General features: G+C 34.8%; 1 protein-coding gene across 1 annotated transcript in view; it reads right to left on the minus strand.

The window, feature by feature from the left end:
• The window catches only part of LOC122830248 (sphingosine kinase 1-like), a 41884-nt gene that overhangs the window by 7797 nt on the left and 10807 nt on the right, over nucleotides 1–23280 (minus strand). Inside the window, exons 2-4 of the mRNA XM_044115462.1 lie at nucleotides 17024–17173; nucleotides 2446–2540; nucleotides 790–905 (exon numbers count right to left, since the gene is read on the minus strand). Of these exons, the coding sequence (XP_043971397.1) occupies nucleotides 790–905; nucleotides 2446–2540; nucleotides 17024–17173 (361 nt within the window). The remainder of the gene's footprint in view (nucleotides 1–789; nucleotides 906–2445; nucleotides 2541–17023; nucleotides 17174–23280) is intronic.

The following is a 23280-nucleotide window of genomic DNA, read 5'->3' on the forward strand; positions in this document are numbered from 1 at the left end:
ATGCAATAAGTGAAGATGGTGGCGGAAATATTTGATTTTAGATGCAAAAGTGGTGCAGATTGTCATATTTTAATGAGAATGCATGTGCTACTAGCTAATAATAGAAATTATATATATATATATATATATATATATATATATATATATATATATATATATATATATATATATATATATATATATATATATATATATATATATATATATATATATAAAATATGTATGTCAAAATGATACAACAAAAGAGTGCAAACATTTAAAAATCAGTCAAAATAAAGCATGTTTATGACACATGTCATAAACATGACATGACACCTGTCATAAACATGACATGACACTTGTCATAAACATGAGTAAGTCTTCAAGAATATTTATGACTGTTGTCATAAAGTGTCATTCAGTAAATCATGACACTTTTAATACAAAGTTGACATTATTCAAAATGTCTTTGTTATGACAACTTGACATTTATCAGGAAATCATGATCTGACATAAATTTGTTATAAAAGTATTATTGATTAAACTGTAGCTTTAAGCTACTTTGTTAACTTTGTCTTAAAAGTGTCATGATTTACCGAACGACACTTTTTTACAGGTGTTATGTCATGTTTATGACAGTGTCATGTCAGTCTAATTCACAACCCGTCAAATAAAGTCTTACCAATAAAGCTCTAACCTGAATAAATAAAGAATGTTTTCGATATATGACTTCAGATCAAAGTAAAAGATGTGAACCTAAATGGTTGGAAATGCATCCCAGTCCAGTATTTTCCCCTGTTTGCGGCTCACCCAGAGTAGTAATGCACAGATGCAGCCAAGGCATTGGCTGACCCTCCAGGAAGGATACCCAGAGGAGTGCGTGCGGCCTCCTCCCAGTCTGGTCTTTCCAGCAGACCATTTATCACCTGAAACACAGAAAATGCAGCTTGGATTAGTGGATTGTCCGCAGCACAGACCTCTATGCTGCTCACAAAAAGGTAAATGTTAAAACCATAATAGTTTTCATCATAATCTAAGAGCAGAGGAATAAGAGCAGGTAAACAATATAACATTAGGATTTATGTTTGCCTGGTAGAGTGCAGCTTTAGGTTTATATTGCTGCATATTTTAGATATTTCTCTGCTCTAACACCTGATTCCAGGAAATGAATTACGTCAGCATTGCACCATCATGTTCTGTGGAAACCTATCAAGACATTATCTGAAACTAAGTGAGTTAGAGCAGAGAAACATCTAAAGCATGCAGTGGATTTAGTGATTAGTTACCATTTGATCCCATTAAATCTATTTAAATAAATATGAAAACATATTCTAGTAATATAATGCAACATAAATTTATTTAAATGTGCTAAACGTGGTGGGGAAAATGGTATTCTTACTTAAAAGGAATAAAATTACGCCATTGGATGTAAGTGATGCAAACTTTAAACTTAGCATTTCAAATTTTACTCAAGTAACAGTAACAATCCTACATAATAGTATTATTTAAATAAAAGTAATAAGTATGCTGTAGTAAAACTACTCATGAAAGTACTTTTTTCTAAAACCATACTCTAGTAAATATAATTTTAAAATCTGTTTTCTGTTACATTTAAATTCCAGTGGTTGCTCAGATTGTTTAATAACACATGGGTGTCCAAAGTGTGGCCCGAGGGCCATATGTGGCCCCTTTGCTATTTTTTAGTGGCCCTCAACAACAACAACAACAAAATGACAGCAGATGGTTGAAACAGATGGAGAGTTCTCATTTTTAATTGATGCTAAATTATTATAAATCTTTTCATATTGGAAAATGTTTGACTGATCTGTTAATGACCGTGCTTCGTAAATAGGAAGACATCTGTTCAGTAACTAAAAGCAGACTTTAGGCGGTTTAATTAATTAAACTCGACTAAATGCAGCAAATATGATCCAAAAAGTGAACAAAATTCTGTTTTTTTTGTTAATTTTCCCCCCTAAAAAACCCACCATTCTCCATCTCCATCTGAATAAAAATATTTACTGCCACTTGTTTTATGTTATAAAATTCAATAAATATAATGTTAAAAAAGAAAAATTTCAAAAGTCAAAATCTTTTATTAAAACTCAAAAATCTGCCAGAGAAAACTCACACATTGTGAGATTATTCTCAGAAATTTTCTAAAACAAAACAATGTTTGACTTTTGGAAATTTTCTGAGTTTCCAAGATTTCTAGAAAAAAACTCAAAAGTTTTTTCTCACAAACTTTTGCCTTTTGGAGCTCAGAAATGTTCTTGTTTTTTAAGAACATTTCTGAGATTATTCTCAAAATTTCCAAGGTTTTAATGGAAGCTTATTCCTCCTTCTTTTTTTTTCTATCTACAATGACCCTAAAATTAACCTTAAGTATTTTTCTCCACTCATTTCTCGGCGGGCTCTTTCTCTGTAGCTAAGTTCAGCTGCAGGGACGGATTTGTCTCTCTGTACCTCGTGCAGCAGTCCGTCTCCTGACATGATGACTAAAGCGTCCCACTGTGACAGGTCAACGTCTTTCACCAGCTCCCGGGCGTGATTCTGCCTCTCTGTAAAACACACACAAGCAGAGGAAGAGACGTGATTCAGAGCAGTCGTGTTCTTCCTCTGGCATCACTGCCCACTCCCAAAACTTCATTACATAACAGGTCAGGGGTCATCTTCTTACAGGTCATCCTCCTCATGTTTCAGCCAGATTAAACCCTCTGTGTGTGCGTGTGTGTGGTAATGGGTCTATTGTAATGCGAGACACAAAAGGTTTGAGATCCAATGTAAGAGTAGACGCGTGGGGTGCTACACTTTTAATCTCCTCTCCTTTCAGTTCCTAGATTAAGGAATCGCAGAAGGAAGGAAGGAAGGAAAGTTGATCTGCATCCTTAATGAAGCCTCGACCAAAATGCAGATTAAATTGAAGCTAACTAACTAACTAGATGCACTTTGTCCCATGGATCTGAGGCTGAATAATTTGAGAGAGCAGAGCAGTAGCTGCCTTTATTATGAGAACTTTTTCAGTGTTTTTAAACTCTAAAGAAATGAATATATAATGAAACATGATTCCCACTTAGTTTGGAAATGACTGGAATTACATTAAATATAAGTACATTTATTGTAGGGATTTGGGTTTCTGTGTGTTTATTTACCTCTGTGCTCTGTGGAGTCTCTTCACCCCTTGATAGTTACACCTGGTTCTTTTTTCCCCTGATTGTCTCCCTGTGTATTTAAACCCTCTGGTGTTCCTTGTTCTTTGTCGGGTCCTTGTCTTGAAGTTTAGTCTGTCGTCAGATATCTATTGACCTACCAGTTATGAGCTCTTAGCTTTCCACTCATTCTGTGCTTCCTGAACTCTGGATTGTTTTAAATTCATCATCAATCACTCTAACCTTAACTTGAGTCCGCTGCGTTTTCCTCATCATTTAGTAACTCTATGAAGGTATTAGTGCAACAGCTTCAGATCTGTTGAAAAACTGTATTTTTCTGTAGTATTGAAATGCAAGGCAGGTTCAAGATGGGTTCATGTAAGAAAAAACAAAAAAATTGATTAAAAATAATAGATTTGTTCAAACTCTAGATCAGCTTCAAATCAGTGTCAATCCTTTATCATATCAACAAAACTCTTGATTAAAGTCCAAAAAAAGACATTAAACATCCTTTGTATGCAAATAAAACTGAATTTTTACATTCAAAATTGGGTAAATCACCAACATGTTTCTACATTTTCAGAACACGTTGAATCTGTTTCCCCAGCTGATTAAACTAAACACAAAAATCTGTGAGATGTTACAAAGTTATTTATCTACTGCATGTTTATGGCCATTTAATAAAATTGTACTAAAATATGACTATATTAAGATATTTATATGACATTTGAATAATCATTTGAATAATTATTCATTCTGTTTCTAAATAAAACCTTCACACATCAAATATTACAGTCATTTTGAAGTTGATAAAAAAAAAAACTAAACCAAGCAGGAGAATGAAAACTAGAAGGTTTTGAGTGCTTATATTGCAGAATATCTTTTATTAGTCTGTTATGTTCTAGTTCATAGAATATTAAGTGTTTAATAAGATAATAGTACCTGCTTTAATTAGTCAGGCTATCAGCTCAGGTAGCCGGTAAGTCTGCTGCTTAGCAAACCTGTTGCTAGTAACTCGTTGCAACTGACGCGTTGACTGTAGTTTCAAAACCTTATAGGTGTGAAAGATAATTGTCTGCAAATATTTCCAGACAATAATCTGGAAGAATCCTTCTTTCAGCCAGCTGACCAGTTCTGTACTATTCTGCGCACCTAGCAGCAGGATAAAACTCTGGTTCCTCTGTCGCGTTTCCTTAAATGTTGTTAAACCACATGATGGAAATTTTCTATAGAACAATAACTTAAAATAGTTTTATGACTTGATCAGTAAAAAACAGCAGCTGGCAGCTGAAGCAGCAGGAAGTTTCAGTGTAAAAAAACGTCAGGATTTGCATCTCAAAACAAATGCAAAGTCTTGGCAGTTCTCCTCAGCCAACACAAACCAGAGTAGTTACCTACGAAGGATTTGTCATTTTCCACTGTGAAAACAGAAAATCTTACTTTTTTAAGATTTGGCCTACTTCTAGTGCAAATATCTTATTAAATAAAACAAAAAGTAACTTAAAGTCACTTCTCAGCAACATATAAAAGCTTATTTTATTTCTTAATATTAATAACACAGTAATAGTTTCACTGGCAGATTATTTTACTAACGACAGGAGAAATAAGTGAAATAATCTGCCACTGGAGCTAGTACTTTTTCCAAAACAAGTTCCCATATCTTGCTTTTAAGTGACTTTTGTCTTATTTCAAGTGTACTAAGATATTTGCAATTGAAACTAGACTAAAATACTTCAGATTTTGTGTTTTGATCTTCTGCCCTGAATCTCATTCAAGAAGATAAACAGTTTCCTCCCTTCTCTTGTTAACCTTTCCTCCCTAAAATCTGTAAAAGAAATGCCATTGATTCTCTCGTATCGGCTGCAGTCACATCTGAGCACAAACTGAACTCTGAAAAAAGATCAATTAGCAAAAAGCCAGTAGAGTGGATACAAAATGCAGCGATGGGATTTTAGAAGGTAGACATTGTTACTGTGGTTGTGATATTTTTTTATCACGGTTGTTTGTAACTTTTGATTTCAGTTCACCTTGTCTCTGCACAATTTAAGACTCTCTGATAACATTAAATAAGACATAACAGAGTTCTTCTGCCGAATCATTGAGAAACAATGCAGAACATGCTGAGCTTCTCTAATTGGGTGTTGGCAATTGTCAAAAAATTGACACCAGCAGATTATACTGTCAGCCACACCCACAGCAAAAGGTTCAGCACTTTGTTGTATAACTTCCTAAAAATCAATTAGGTTTCTTTGCGCACAGCTTGTAAAACTTGTATTTTAGGATGTTCAGATTCTTTTGTATCATATGTTACCAAGCAAATTAGTTTTTCCCTACAAAGTTGCTGATTATGAAAGAGGCTACTTTGTTTTCCTGTCTCTCTGCGTCATGTGACCTGCTCTGCACACTGTGCCAGGAAGCCCAAGCATCCTGGAAAAGCTGTGCATAAAGCAGCAAGTGTTACAATATTTAAAAGTGTAAATGTACATTTTATGAAGAACAACAACCTTTTTTTTTTTTTTAAATCAGTTTTTGCATATGCAATTAAGTGGAGCTTCAGGGAAATATGTTACAGATTGAGTTATCAACAAGTCATATCAAAACAGAGACTGAATGTGCTAATATTAGACCTTCAAGCCTTTCGGATTCAAAATTCAAGTTCAAAAATCCTTTGTGGATCCCAAAGGAAAATGAAATGTAACTCACTTTAATTGAAATTAGTCAAGTATGTGAAATCGGTGTACTGTATCTTTGACCAGAGCTTCCTGAAACACTTGAAAGATGAATAGGTATAATAGCACTAATCTAATGGCTGAATCACCTAAATAACGATTTAAAAACAACAAATATCTCTGTAGATGAGCTCAAATGTCTATCTAATAATTAGAGGAAAAGATGTTTTTGAATCAAAAATGTTTGCTTATTTTGTAAACATAGTTTTAGATTACTGTAAAATGTGATTAATTAATTACTGACCCTGAAATTAACTTGATTAAAACAGACATATTTTATATATGTATATATAAAATGTGTTTTTTCTGTACAGTGAAACCGGCGGAACGAGGCTTACTCAGCTGCAGCCAGAGGGCTGAAGGTGAAAGTAAACATAAATTTGTACCTGTGTACACACAAATAGAGACACAATACCTAACATTGTTGCTCTGTCTGACTCTCCAACCCACACAGTCGGGGGATCTTGATGACATCCTGGTTTATTAATGTTATGCAGCGTTCTCATGTTTTCCTGATACACAAGTCCTTCCTGAAACAGAAACCTCTGACCTGCCTGTTCCACTGGAAGCAGATATCTATCTTAGTAAAGTGGACAAAATAATTTGTACTTTTTGAAGCTATATTTTTAATAGTCATTTGTATATTTAGACCTTAAACTGTCTGAAATAATAGATTCTTCTGCACTTCTGGCTACGTTCATTTTTTGCAGAAATCATCTTTTTTTTGTGTGGTCGTTCATATTACTAATTAAATGTCACCACAATCAGACTTCTGTGTGAACGGTTTATGACCTCAAAGCGACTGACAAGCAGCAGCGCACTGTTTACAGAAGTAATAATGGCCGCCGCCGAATATGGATCGATTTCAAAGACAGTATTGTCACAAGATGAGAAAAAAACAAAGGTAGCTTATGAAAAAGGAAACTCATTGTTTATGTCTGAATTTACCACATCTGGCTACTTCTGGTGCAGAATTATGACTCATGTCTCACGTCGATGATGTAAAAGTCGGTTAAAATGGGACACGACCGTTCTGACAACCAGATACGTATCATATTAAAGTGGCACAAATTGGATATTTTTGTGGGTGAAAAGATCGAAATTGGGCCGTTCAGACTGAAAAAGTCAGACTTGGGTCACATTTTGTGTTTCACTCAGAAAATGGGAAGTCTGCACAAAAAGTCTGCAGTAAGAATGAAACAAAGTTTCTGAGAATGAAACAAACAAAGTTAATTCATGAGAAAAGGTAGCAGATGACTCAACACGTTTCTGCACTCTTAGTGGATTTTTTTTCTTTTTCTTATCACATCTTTGTTCATTGCATTGCTAAAATTAGCAAACAGTTTGCTCTCAAGAAGTTTCAACTAGCAATTTTGTAAAACATCTCCTGTAACTGTCAGACTGGATTGGGCAACCATGTTGAAACTCCAGTTAGCTGTTCATTAGCTGTGCATTTTGGGTGAAATTTTAAAAAACTATAAGTTTTTATACCTTCTGAGAGGTTGCAGCAGCAGTGTTTTTCTGCCATTGCTCCATAGAGACTAATGTGGCTCGCTGGAAATGGGGAGAAACCAAAACCCACAAACACATTCCAGCTCATCTCTGTGTCTACTGCCCGGAGCCTCGGTCGCCATTTAGTAAACCTCTGTAGTGTGTTATATTTTAGTTAGCGACAGTTTAATATGCAATGACAACACCACCACCATGGTTTTCTGATGTCTGTTACGTTCACTGCTCTGTCTTTAGTGTTAAAAATATGCGTTTGTGAGCCTCACACTGTAAACTCACTGGCAGCTAAATCAGCTCCACCCTGACTGACCTGGAGACCGGTCAGAAACTTTAAAAATAACTTTTTCTGATCACCTAAAAGCTACTAGATTGCGGCAGTTTTGAGCAAAATGGCTGAAAAACAAATCAAGCACATCAGTCAATATCAATAATTATTGATTATATATATATATTTTTTTAAATATCTGAAATTCTGCCAAACTTGTGTTATTTTATCCACAGTTTTTCACTCCACACTGCTGTTAAGCAGTATTTTATTTTTAAGTATGAGGCACAACTTGAAACTGCTACTGCACTAGTTACTCAACAGCCCGTTGCTAAGTAACCACAAAGTGAGTAAGTTGCTAGGGAACCAAGGAGTGAGTGAGTCAGGTGGTGCCACCAATCTTGCTTAGCAGAAAATCTCTCACAAGTTTTGTGAGAGATTTTCTGCTAGAAAGCAATTTTCTGAAAGAATAACATACTCAAAGTAGATATTGAGCCAAAGCTGTACAAAAATATGTAAATTTAGCATTTAAGATAAAAAACCCATCTTTGTTTGTAAAATGTTTAACTCAGAACTCCTAAAGTCCCACAGTTTCACCTTCACATTGTTGAAATTCTGTAAAAAGAAAATGATCAACTATTATGCACCTCTTTCTACCCAATCATTAAGTGGTTAATCAAAAAATAGTCACAAGATCGGTCCTAAACTGTGATCAGAAAGAGCTGAGTTATTTAAAATGTTGATGTTACTGTTTTTAGCTGCAGATGCATCTGATCAAGAAATGATGTTAGATAATAAAATGTTTATTTTCTTAATTCAAAAATGAACTGAATTGTTTGTTCGTTTGCGTTTTTAACACATTTCTAATATCTGATAAAACAGGGTAAAGTGATTAAATAAAAAATCTGCAGAACGTTTTAATACAATGAATTGATTAATCATCAGAATCATTGATAGATTAATTGATTACTAAAATAATTGTAAATGATAGCTCAAAACAGGAAAAACACAATGTTAAATTTAGTTTATAAAGAGAAATTAAATTGAAATCAAGAACAAAAGTGTTTTGTAACCAACAAAGCAGTTCTACTTTAACTTCTCTGACCCGACTCGTCTGTCTGTGTTGCAGGAACAGACTGACGCCCCGTTGCAGATCCACTGAGACTCCAAAAGGTTGAGCCGAGCACTGCGCGCAGCTGACAGACACTTCCTGCTCTGATAATAATCCTCAGCCTAAACAAAATCTCCTAACACGACTTTAAACGTGGGCACTCTGTGGCGAGCCACTGGGAAAAGTATCCAAACTGAGGGACATTGAGATATGGCTGAACGCAGAGGTAGTGATTATGACTGTAAGCTTTAATTAGGGCTAAATGACATCCTGCCTCAAACACTGTTCTCTCTGCAGGCTGTGTGGCTTTAAATGCATAAGTTTAGCTTTTTTATTTAAAGCTGCAGAGGACTTAAATGAAAAGCAACAGTCAGTTGCGATTTTCTCCCAGAGAATAGAGTGGATTTGATATTTGCTAGTAGGTGAAATGCTGCCGCTTTGCATCAAAGTCAGACCTGTTAGTGTTAATGCTTATAGAAAGCAACGTGTTGCTGCAGTATGAGAGGACAGACACAACAATATGAACCTTTAGGGAAAAACTTTCACTCCTCAGAGCAGTTTCAATGTCAAACATTCGAGTTGATCTAAAATAACTGAACTAAAGCATAATTACAATTTACTTGAGATATTTTTGGCTTTACTAAAACAAGTTGCATTATTAAAACACCATCAATTAATTTTAGGGAAGAAATTAGCATAACTATTTTCAGTCTATATGTGGCAGAAATGAGCTTAGGAAGAAAAGGTATCAAATTAGTAACAAAAACATTAAATGTAAGCAAGAATTTCTTTTATTTTGGGAGTGACTGATGAACTGCTTGTACAGAGTGTTTGAATTTTTCCTGCTGGCTAACAGTCCCATTAGAGCTGGGTGATATAGGTTAAAAACTATATTTTTTCAAACCAATTTGCTTTCTTTTCTTAGAAAGAAATAACAAATGACAGAAAATATTTTAAAGAATGGGATTTTATTTATTTTTAAACTTCTGTTTGGTATTCAGCTGCTCTGACAAACAGAGAAGCACTTAGAAAAAATAACATAGAGCTGTTTTTATTTTTCTGGTGTTTGGAAAAACCACGCAGTTGTTAAGTCACAATCGCCAGGCACTGCGCCGTTAGTAACCTCAGCCTGTCACCAAGAAACCCAAGTTGAGCTCAAGCTCGTTTGATCAGCTGGTTTTACTGCTATTTTTGTTGTACAATGGCTACTGGAAAAGAAAAGTGTTTTGTTGTTCACTTTCCACCCAGAAACAACTTCCTGCCTTGGTGTTGGTTATGCAGGAGGCTCCACTTCTGCTTTTCAAAGATGTACAGTTGTATAATGGTGCATTTGTTTGCAGCCACTTTCACGTTTGAGTGTAAAGGTTGAGTTGGGGGGGAGACGGGGCAGCAGCTCATTTGGATTTAAAGTGACAAGACGCCTTAAACCAGCTCATTCTGAAAGGAGATCAAAATAGTCTGAACTGAACAAACTAAAATCTCTGTCTAAAAGTGAGTTTGTGCAAAAATGTAATGACATGTTTTATATAGACCATAGACCTATAATAACCTCTTCAAGGAAGCATAATAGGTCACCTTTAATTGATAAAATTGTTTTATCTCCAGGCCCAGCTTCCATCTTCCACATGACTTTTTGCTTTCTGTGCCACTGTAAGCTAAAAAAATCCAATCTTTTCTCCACTAGTGCCTCGTTTGGAACCTGTCAGTGGGGTTCTTCACGCTGTTTTAATACTACCGACCCGTACCGCATCATTCCTGGACCTCCTTCATCTGTAGATCTATAGAACAATGATACGCTATGGTTGATGCTAATAGCTACTAAAAGATGGCGAAGACTTGATAAAATGTGAAAATTTTTGGTATATTAGTGAAATTCTTTTAACCACGGAGCTGAATTTTCTACGACTTCTCTCTCCTACATGCAGCCGCCTCTCATATGATGTCCTAATTAATTAATAACCGTTCACCACAGAACAGCTCCTTTATAGACTCAGCAAATGAATTAATAATTTAACATCCAACAAAGCTTGTGGTAAATCTGAGCTGATGAATATTAAGTAAACCACAGCTGTTATTTATTCTGAAAGGATCTTGATGAAAAAAAAAGAATATATTTCTGTCTCACTAAGGAAATAAGCTTTAATTTCTTATGTCATTGTCTTTGTAGATACCTCAGCCCTGTAAAGTTTTACTGTATTAATTTATTATCATCTAGAGAGAGTCTGCTCTGAAACTTTGAGCTGCTTTTAAGATAAAAATTGTTATTTTGCTATTCTTTTATGAACATTTAATATCTTAAATAAAGATAAAGACAAGTGTTTTTAGTTAATGGTCAAAAATCAGTATGAAATTAAATTTAAAATGTTTAAACAACAAACCAAACTTTGGCTGTTATTGTTTTAATCCCTCTAATTCATGAATAGGACTCTGTTTATGTTGTTAATATCACTTTAATTATTTTACTTTTATTCCATTTTTTTTTAGTTAGTGGTATCTTAGATATACTATTTGTTACAGCTCACACTACAAGCACCATAGTACAGGTACAGGACTGCTGTTTTATTCAGTTTTTCCATGTATTTCTTCTCAAATAAATTTAATAAAATAAATAAATAAAACAATTGGAAGTTGGCCACTAAATTGCCGGTCAGTGAATCTCCAAGTTCTCAGTCATGAAAACCTGTAAGGAAATTAAAGTTGTGTAAAATTAGCATTGAGCTACTTCAACGACTGCTGAGCCAACATTTTACTTCCTGGACTTCCTTCCAGGATTTCTAAAGTTCAGATAAAGTTTTTCTCCCATTTTCAGTTGACACCTTTGTTGTAAAGTCGTCTACAAGAGCTGTCAAAGTTTCAGCGATGCTGCTGCTCTGCTCCAGTGAGATTTCTCAGCTCTGTTTTAACAGGGAGTTTATACATTTTTTAATGGCTTCCTTGCATAGTTTTGTGATATCTAGGTCATTTCCATGAGCGAAGCCTGGTGTTTTTTTTTTTATGCTTATACCATAATTGTTTAAGCATCACCACATGGGTGGAGGCAGAGACCTCCAACATAGAAGATATGAACCTTAAACAATCAACGATCATTCGTCCTAACAGCCAGTAGATGCTCATAAACAACAGAACTAAGATCACAGCAGCACAACAATGGATGTCAGGGGACATGCGTCTCCTCTGATAAATATTTCAAATCTGTATCAAATGCGACTCTGGACCACAGAGGACTACATGCTTTACTTAATTCTGTCCGACAGATGTCCCATGAAGTCTGAGTCACATCAAGAAATCATCCTTATGCATTCAGATACTCCAATAAACACAAATTCAGCAACACTCTGGGCAGCACCCACAGCTACCACCGAACCGAGGACCCAATAATGAGTTGATGCTCTTTAGTTATAATCCAAGAAACTCTCAGCCATGTGCAGATTCTGGGAAACACGTGAATAGCTACAAAGGAAGCGGCACTGCAGAACGCAATTATAATGCACATTTTAAGAGGAAATATGTGTTTTAGCTCAGTCAGCCATCCCAGGTCCAGTTCAATGCACAAATAAAAAGACGTGGAGCAGGGGGTTAGCACGCCCCATGCTTGGAGGCCTTAGTCCTCGACGCGGACGTCGCGAGTTCGACTCCTGGGCCTGACGACCTTTGTCGCATGTCTTCCCCCCTCTCCTCATCCTCTTTCCTGTCTGCCTACTGTCACAAAAATATGAGCCACTAGTGCCGCAAAAACTCTTCGGAGAAAACAAAAAAATTTGTCAAACCTCCAAGAGTTGAATAAACCAGAGTTTTTAGGTTAACACTTAAAAACTGAAAGAAGAAAAAGACAGGAGTGGGAACTATTTCCCAGAATGCTTAGCGGCTTGTTTCTGTATCCTGAGATGGAAGAGTGTTACATTGATCTGACTCTTGTGTTTTATTAACCAAATGTTTATTTTAAAGCTTGAGGATAATGTTCTGTTCACACTGAATGTTTTTGAGCTGAATTCATTGTGATGTTTAATAAAATTTATCATCAGATCAGAAATTTTGTTCATGCAATTTGAAACAAGAAGTTAAATTATTCTAAAGTAAAATAAGTTGTTATTTTAACTTGATATTGTGAGTAAAACAATAGAGAAATGTGGCTCTTTAACCAGGTGAGGGCAGTTTTTTCTTACATATTGTGAAATAATTATCTGATTTAAATTGCAGCATTAAGTTAAAACTCACATTTCAAGATTAATAAAGTTAAGAAACAACATTTAGACAATTTGTCTCTTGTTGTTAAATCAACTTCATGAACTTTAGTTTCTGAGTTAAAACCAAAACAATTTTCTTGTCGACTTAAATTACATTTTTAAGGAAGCAGGTGGACTTTCATTTTCAGGTTTAACCACCTTCAAATGTTTTACAGTGAATGTAAAACCTGATAAGTTAATTGTACTCTAACATTTTGCTTTAAACAGTTTAAGTTTAGTAACCTAAACAATTCAGTTTAAGCACATTTACTCAAAACATTTCTATTTTAAGTTACTAGTAACATTTCATTCAGTAAACTGAATTACAATAAGTATTTCAGACTCGTATTTTCATTACTTCTGACTTTTTAAAAATGTGTTGATTGTACTCATCTGCACTGAGACTAACTTTAGATGGTAAAATTGACTTGAAGAGGATCCAATTCAGGTCAAGTTTCTCAGTTTTATTACTGTATTATTGTATTCTGGTTGTCATTTAACAATTATTTATCATTAATCAAAACACAGTAAAATTTGTGCTGCACTTAAAATTTATTTCTGAGTTTAACTGATATAAATGAGTGATGAGAATATTTTTGTAAATCTAAGACATTTCAACTTACTTCTGCTATTAAGATGTAATGATAGGTTTTATTATTTAGTATTTTGTGCAAATAACAAAAAAAGCATCTTACAAGTAACTTTTCAGTAAGAAATAGGAGCTTTCTTTTAGTAAATATTTCTTTAATATTGACAAAAAAAGTACTATTCACTTACAATATGGAAAAAATATTTAGTCGTAAGTTAAATTAGCTGTCAGTGGAAGCAGTTATTTTTTTATAAATATTAAGTTTTTTTAACTTAATAGTTTGGGGGTTTTTTTACACAAGGTTTTCATAAAATGTCACGATACTCTATGTTCAGTAAGGGAATAGCATTATTAATTCAAGGAGAGAAACTTGGCTAGATCTTAAAAATCCTTCTAGTATTAATAGTTTTGAGTTTTGCCTCTTTTTTTACCTTTAGTAGCAGTTTAACCTAAATCCAGATTTGTTCAATTTATCTTCATATTAGTTCTGTATTAAATATTGGTTCTGCAAATACTGTTTATATCTGAAAAAGTGATGTCGCAGAAATAAATAAAGGCATTTCAAAAAGCAAGTGTAAAGGGATTTGTTCGTTGAGAAAGCCTTTACGTGTAATTCAGTTGAAGAGAGATTTGTTCTGGTTCTCAGAGAGGAGAGTTAATTCTGTTGCAGCGAGCCATTAGTCAGAGTGACTTGGGAGAGATTAAGTAAAAAGGATTTAGTTTAGAAGATTGACAATTACTGCAGGATCAAATTGTCCCTGCTACAGGTCATACTGACTCAGATGTTAACTTAAGGAAGAAACTATGCCTTCTTTATGATTAACAGGTCAAAAAGAACCTCAATTATTACTTTTTTCTTTATATACACTTAAAACTAGCTCCAGTGATTCTGTTGAATCCACTGGTCATCATCTTCTCCTGTACTAAAAAACACAGAAACCAGAGGAAAATCAATTACAGCCAATCTGCACATGAGTTATGAGAGTTGGGGACTTATCTGAATTTTTCAGATCAGTCACTATGTGATATTTCATTGTGCTATTAAAGATTACATAAAAACTACAGCGGGGACTTTAACGAGTTAAATAATTACATAGATTTTAACGCGTACATTTTTTAATGCAATTATTATTTTTTTTGTATTTTTCATCCAAAAGTCCTGAGCTGGAACCTTTGTGTTGTGTTTCTGGTACACCCGTCCATCTGGCGCACAAACAACACACAAAGCTGGTTCTCTCGTTCCACTTGGGGTTATTTGTTGCTTCAAAAAACGATTTGATGGGATGTTGGAAAAGAGAATTGTGTGCAAGTTGTGCAAAAAGACGTTAGTCTATCTGTGAAGCTAGGAAAGTCTAAAAGTGGCATTTCAATGCTAAACACGTTGCAGCAGCACCGACATCCTCAACGCTCCTGTCAGAATCCACAGTCTGCATTTCTAAAGAAATATTTTTTCTAAAAATGTTACATAAATGATCAATGGCTCCTAAAACATTTGAAAGCTGAATTGGTTTAATAACAATTTGCACCAGTCTGATGGGTGAATAACATAAATAACAAATTAAAAACAATAAATTTCTTTGTTGTTGAGCTCATATGTCTATTTATTCAATAAATTAGCAGCAAAAAGGGTCCCTGAATTGACAATGTTGCTTAATTTGCTGATATGTTGTTTCATTTAAAATGCAAATAATTAATTATGGATACCGCAATTAACTTGATTAAAAATCTTACTCAAATCCCACCACTAATAAAAAACATTTTGTGTGTAGAAGGGATTCAGTGTTGGTGTTTGTGTGTTTCTGTACACTATGTGTATCTAACAGTGTGTAAACATAATTATTATGTAACAGCTTTGCATATGGGTTGGCGGCTGCTGATCAGCGTAACGATGGCGAATTCATGAACACAGGAAGAGGATTAAATCTAGATGAGTGCAACACAGATACAGAGAGACGAACGCTGAAACATCACTGGAGATTTTCAGTCGCTGGTTTTATATTTTAATTATCATTTGTTTTGTGAACGAACCATTTAGCACTTCTGAAACCTGAACTAATGAAAAATCTCATTTTCTCAAGCTTTGATTCAAACTGTACAACTGACCTTAACTCCTAAATCGTGTTTTCATTCTGTTTAAGATGATGAATTCAAGGCATTAACCTGTTGAAGAACTTGATTGACTGGTTGTGGAAAATGAGCTGGCAACACATGGGAATGGACAATAGAGCATGAGATTTGTAGTTGTTGTCACAACAAGCTAGCTGTTATCCATTAACGATGCTAAAATAGCTTCTGCTGAGCTCTATTTTTTTTAACAATTTTTACAGACTTTCATCGACTAGTTCATAAACTAAAACACAGAACGTGATCAGACCTGATCTGTATAACTCGACGCTGAACAGAGATTCTTGAATAATTTATAAAGCGTTTATTTTAAAAGCTTTCTTAATATTTTGTTCAAGTCTTGTCTTGTCCTGTGAATCCAGTATTATGAATCATGTTGTCATGTAAGCTGGGGCTTAAGCGATTAATCGGATTAATGATGATGAAGTGATTATTGAACTGATTGTCAACTGACTTAGTAATTTTCTAAAAGAAAAACACATTGAGAGCATAAACATATTAATAAAACATCTATATCTGTAAATATATTCTACCTCATATTTTTGGCTTCACATCATTCAAATTCTGTAAAAATAAGAAAATCTCCTATTGATCGCCTATTAATCAGTTAATCCAAAATGAATCAAGAGATCAGCCCAACACTGTATTGTAGATGCAAATAATCAAACGTACTGTAACATTTTCTTATTTAAACAAAGGAATTGAATTATTTATTTGAATCTTTTATTTCCAATATTGTAGAAAAAAAAGGTTTAAATGATTAAATTAAAAATCTACAGAAAATGCCATTTTTTATTATGATGATCAGCCATCAGAATAACCATTAAAATAATTGATTATTAAACCAAATGTTAGCTGCATCCCTTCTGCCCTGAGTATTTCTATCATTCAGTATCTCACATATTCGTTAGCATGTATGAACTGCGAAATAAACCTGTTATGGTAACGAAGGCTGCTTCTTAGTATTTCTATGACTATGTGAGTGCATTGTGACCTCATTCTGTCACCCCCAACCTCCTTTACAGCTGTTATAAAATAAAAACAGGGGGAGGAAAAAACATATAACTTCCCCACAACGAGGCAAAACTCCACTTAGTGTACTGCTGCTTTGTTCTGTTTATCGTTGCATTGGGTTGAAGCAGATCTCTGCTGACAATAACCCCAGGATTCACAGAGAATCAAGTCTGGCTAAGAAATATTTTCTCCTGCATTTCACATTCCTTGAAGCTGTGAATGTCTCTGGCTTTTTCAGATAAAAAAATCAAAACAAAATGATAGCATTGGTAAAGGCTGTAGCGTGGTGTGGAAGCTGGATTACGAAACCTGAGCCAGCAACTCGACTCACCAGTGATAATGAGTTTATGTATGACTCCCGCCTCATTGAGCATCCGCTGGATGTGGCCGTTATACAATGTGAGGGCTTGTCCTTTCCCGCTCTGCGGGTTCACGAACAGCAGGATCCGGCAAGGATGGGGCAACGAATTCAGCAACACACCTGGACAAGAGAGAGAAAGAAAATATAATAAATCACAGCCAAGGGGTTCTCCTTCAGGTTCAACATACATAACAGGATCAGCATCACAACCATGATGCTGATCATAGTTGTGGTACCATGTATTGTGATACCAAATATATATATATATATATATATATATATATATATATATACATATATATATATATATATAGTGCACAATATATATATATATTTATATGTATAAACACATATACCTCTCATGATAACAAATTTTGCTGGACAATAAATTGTTCCAGAAGTTATTGCCTTAACAATAATATTGTTGTTTTGAGATCATTTTCAAGTAATATAATGGTAATAATGGCATAATAATGCAGGAACACATTCTCACACATCAATAAACTATAAATTATGATGAACATTTAACACTGGAGCTGGAAGACATTTTAAAAATCCAAAAATAAATCAAAAACAACAAATAAAATGAATTATAAACTCTGTAAACAAAATTAACCTTCAAAAAAATGGGCAAGTTGAGACCAAAGCACCAGAATAAAGACTTTAATCATGTCAACTAATTTAGTAACCTTTTAATCATTAACTGAAGGATACAAACAAAAAAAGCCAATTACTGAAAGAACAACCCACTCAGAGCAGTAATTAAGGCCAGACTGTGCAAATAGTATATATATTTAACATTTAAGATGAAAAACATCCTTTTTCAACACAGTTCTACTCAGAACTCCTCGAGTGGCAAAGTATTAGCTTCACCTGGTTCACATTCTTTAAAACAAATCTCCAAGCAATAACCAAAGGGCAATAAAGTGTTTATATTTTATATTTATATATTTATATTTTACTGAATTATTGTTTTATTTGCTTCTGTTAATGTATTTCCTTAAAGTCTGCAGAATGGCAATTAATTGTTTCATAGATTAATTGCCAAAACGATTGACTGAATTATCGATTACACAAATAATCGTTACTTGCAACCCCAGTATCAATAGATAGATACATATATTTGATCAGTCAATCACGTTTATTTGTATAGCACATTTCAGCAATGAGGCAATTCAAAAAAACACAAAAATACAAAGTCATAGATACACACAATCAATGACTGAAACATTACATTTTGTCAAATACCATTACTACACATAAAAATATTGATTAATATTTCATTTATTATGGCTCAAAGCAACTCTGAAACTGATAAAGATTGAATACCTTTTTTTTTTGGGGGGGGGGGGTATGATAAAAAAAAATAAGTGCGTTTAAAATTTTTCCGAGTTAAAATCTAATAAATTAATGGAAATTTACACATCAAAGTAACCATACATACACCCGCATTTTATTTTTGCAATTTCTCATATAGTTTAGAAAAATCTGATCCCATTTTCATGTGAGGTAATACTGCATGAGACAGGAAAAAGCTATGAAATGTGAGGCAACAATCCACTTAATGTTCCTCCACAGCAAAGAGACACAAAGGACTGCTGGACACCCTACTGCACTTTATCTGGGCTCTTATCGCAGCTGCTGAAGTTGCTAAAGGACTCATTTAACAAATTTTACACCAAGAACGAACCACTGCAGTACAGCCTGAATGTACAGTCTGCACCCAGAGGAACCAGAAGAAGCAGTAATTGATGTCCTCTGCAACAGAAACACTTATTCTGTGCTGTAAGCTTCACTGAACAGACTGCAGCTCTGACTACTCAGCACATCATGGTGATAATGGGAACTGTTGGCTCACTAATAATCTGGTGTTGATGCATTTCCTCTGCACCAGTTGATTACATTATCACTTCATGTCGCAAACAGGTGTTTTATTCTTTTACTGATGCAACTGAGTGTAAAACCAATGATCCATCCATATACAGCTCTGGAGAAAATGAAGAGCCCACTAAACTGAACCGCATTGAAAACCTCCTGGTTGTTGCACCAAATATTGATTTCTGAACTTTTCCTGAGTTAAAACATTAGTATTGTTGTTTCTAAATGAATATCAACTTGTTTCTTTGCATTATTTGAGGTCTGAAAGCACTGCATCTTTTTTGTTATTTTGCCCATTTCTCATTTTCTGCTAATAAATACTAAATTTTTGCTTGGAATTTCAGAGACATGTTGTCAGTAGTTCATAGAATAAAACTGTTAATTTTACACAAACATAAACCTATAAAGAGTAATATAGGAGAAACTGGCTATTTTAAGTGGTCTCTTAATTATTTCCAGAGCTATGTGTGCTGCATGACCAACCTAAATCCTAAACAACTTCTAAGGAAGATTTTCTGACATTACAAAAACAGATTTAACTGCAATTGACCAAAGTTTTACGTGATTTAATGTGAGAATTGATGTGATTATAATTCAAATGTACGTATGATTGACTGAACTTTTGGCAAATTGCTTTGAAATGACATTTGTTGTGAATATAAATATATAATATAAATGTACTGAATTGAATTGAAAATAAAATAAATTAAAACGCATAAAGTGTATGAAAGTTATGAAACATGAAAACAAATGAAAAAATAATGTGATGGTGCAGCGAAGGTTGTTGAAAAGTCCAAGTGAAATCCGATAAGAATCCAAAAATCAACCTTTTATAAAACTGAGACTCGTCTTTCACTCCTTTAATACTGTATTTTTCTGCAATCTTTTGAAACTGTATTGTAGTGCATTCAGAGATAAGGAGAAAAATGTACACGCACGCACACGCACACGCACCCGACTCAATCATGCAGTAAGTGTTATGTCAGTGAGCGAAACAAAAACTTGCAGTGGTATTCCTCACGGACAGAGATCTTTCTTTGTTCTGCACTCTGCTGAAAAGCCGTCATAAGAAGTCTGACAGCTGATAAGTGAGACACAGTGGAGGCACAGCAGCTCCACTTACAAACCCGTTTCCATGAATCCACTGTGCTGCAGGTTGCAGCTCAGGAATGCAGAGAAACAGGTGAAACAAAAATGAGTCAACACTAAGACACAATCATGTTTGCATTTCTTATAGTGGATAAGGAAACTATTTACAGGATTCATGTAGAAGAAATGCAGTCTAATGTATCGACCTCTGCAGGTTATATGTTGCATTTAGGAGAGGACAGATAAGGTTTCATCAAAATATCTCATCTAAAAAATACATAAAACATTTTTTACATTGTTTTCATGTCAGGGCATTTCCATCTGCAAACATAGAAAAAGTTTGGATATTTAAAAATTGCATTAAAAACTGCACAACTGCAACTGCAGTATGAATCTGAATTTATGTTAACTAGTAAAAAATGTAAAACCATAATTAGTTTGATCAGTCAAACTAAATACTTTTTTAAAAATAGGATAAAGGTAATGGTTCTTTTCCATCTTCAAAATATGCCCAACTCTCCCTGAGTTTTCTCATCAAGATCGGAAATATTGGAAGGTTTCAGACAAAAAATGAGAAAATGAGGAGGTAATCTCTCACAGGATAATCCTGTAATTTGACAAATACACAAATCTGTATATATTAAATAAGGCGAGTATTAAATAACCCTCGATAGTCAGTATAAATATTTTTACTGGCATTAGAACAATCAAACCTTTCTCATAACTGCATGTTCCCATTGGTATTTTTATGATTTCAAGGTGTCAAATTACAAAGTTAAATTGTTTTGCAAGAATAAATTTGTTTTTCTGTGTTTTGTAGTTTCTAGTACAATTATCTTAGTACAATTGAAATAAGTCAAAACTAACTATAATATAAGAGCTTGTTTTAAGTGAATAATTTCTTAATATTAATAAAGAAATACTAGTCCCACTGAGATTTTTTTACTTAACATGTGAGTAAAAACATGCTGGAGTTTCAACTGTGTTGCTAGGTGACAGGCTGGGCTTTGCTGTGGTTGCTAGGTAACAGGCTGAGCTTCCCTGGCATTGCTAGGTAATGGGCAGGGCCTGCTAATTTGTGACGTTACATTCAGAAGGTTTTTGAAACGGTTCATTTTCCTTACATCAGAAAACAATAAATCATCACTAAAAACCAGGTGGGTGGTTTTAATAAGCGCTTTGTCTTTTTTAAAAAGCAGCAGAAACCCAAATGAAAGTACAAAAAATTTGCATTTTTCATAATATATCCCCTTTAAAAATCCTGACTGGACTCCTCTGGGAAACGCACAGAGATGCCCTCGTGAATCAGCTGGCATGGCAGCTGGTGGAGAACGCCCTGACCTTTGTGTGGAGTGGTGTGTGTGTAATCATGTACACAACAGCCCTGTTTGACTAAACTGTCTTGTCACTTCCTGTGTGCCAGCCCTTCCCTTTGCAGAACATTCCAGTCAGCTCGTTTCCAAACTCGGGGTTTTCCTCCTTCAACATCTGTGCTGCACTGGCATCATGGGAGCCGGGCAGGGCAAAACATATTTCTAATTAAGGATTGGACCGGAAACTTATTTAAAACCTCTACCCAATACAGCCTTATAAACCAAGTAAAAGTTATATTTTGGTGGGCAGGCTGTCATGACAGCAGATAATGGTGTGGTGTGTTTTGTTAGGGCTGGGTGTGGATGGTAATGTCAACTGATGTATATCTACTAATTTTGTGGTTAAAAACTTCAAAAAAAGTTTTTAAAAACGCCTTCAAAATAAGAGTCATTGCGTGTCTTGGATGAAGAGGCTAACAGATTCAGAAGAAGTGAATTGCTGTCCTTACAAACTATAGCAGAAAAACATAAAATGACAAAAAACAGCAGGAAAGCAGCATCTCAAGAATGTTTACTTGATCTGTGATTACAATCTGCTGCCTTCCAGGCGACGGCATGGGAACTGTCCCAGATCTTGACGGAAAGTCACCGCTGAAGTACATGCAACAGAAAATAACAACCTAAATGAAAGGGAACCCCGTACCAGGTTTCTGGGTGCTGAGAATACATGACTTTTTAGGTTTTGTGGGAAAGCGCCATTCTGTGAGGGGAAAGTCTCTGTTAGGAAATGTCAAGTCCTCCTCCTTTTTTTAATATATATATCCAACGTAAGGATACTTTTTTTTATGACGGATTACTAAGAACTAAGAGATTTCTTTGTTTCTATTCTCAGAAGAAAGCTACCATAATATTGGAATATGGTCATAATATAAGCAGAATAGAAACACAGTATTACTAGCAGGAAAATGTAGAATTACAAGAAACAAAAAAACTTTGATAGAGTTATTAAAAGGGATTTATTATGGCAATTTTTTTATACTTCCCTTTGTATCTCAACTGCTTTTAAAAACAACACAAGCACTTAAAAAACCCACCCATCTGTTTTTTTATCAATAAGTTCATATTTTTTGGTGTCTGGAAAATGAGCCATTTCAAAAACCTCCCAATCGTTGAATCAGATTCCATGGGCACTGTGTCATCACCTTGCAACCGTAGCCTAGCCCAGCCCTGTTACCTAGCAACCCAAGCAGAATTCAAGCAGAATACAGTTTATCACTGTATGTGCTGACAATGGCTGCTGGAAAAGACAGGTGTTTTGTTGTTGACTTACCACCCAGAAACCACTTGCTGTCTTTCTAGTGCTTGTGCTTTTCAGAGATATATGGATGGATATCGTTGAAATCTTTCATCATACTGATCAAATGCGAACTTTTGAATTTGAAGAAAGTTGCGAAAAGTTCTCTAAAAATTTTCTCACTAGATTTTCTGGCATTTAGTAAATACAGATAATTTTGGTATTTCTAACTAAACTAAAACAGGAGAAGTTTTGGGTTAAATTCAGAAATTGAGAAAAAATTGTGCATCTGTCTTTTCATTCGGTGTATCTAGACATCTGGTTCCCAGTAAGTACATATGATAAACACATCTGTCAGCTCTACTCACGTCTCTATCTTTACCAACAGTGAGGCAAACTGAAGTGTGTGTCCGAAAATGATGATCAAAACCTGATAAAAGTCATTTTAAAACTTGCCAAGACGTCAACCTGCTGAGCTGGGGTCACCTTGCTCCAATCTTGCCAGAACAATTTAGCAATTTAGATGGAGCTGTCACACTCTGTCGAGGTTTAGCTTCGTAGCAGATGTAAGGAGAGAAAAAATGGAGCAGGGATGCATTTTGCTCCATATGTAGGTGTTTAGGATGATTTGATCGTAACATCAGGCCTGTCAG

This window comes from Gambusia affinis, linkage group LG04 (genome assembly GCF_019740435.1).
Source record: "Gambusia affinis linkage group LG04, SWU_Gaff_1.0, whole genome shotgun sequence".
In the NCBI taxonomy this organism is placed as follows: Eukaryota; Metazoa; Chordata; class Actinopteri; order Cyprinodontiformes; family Poeciliidae; genus Gambusia; species Gambusia affinis.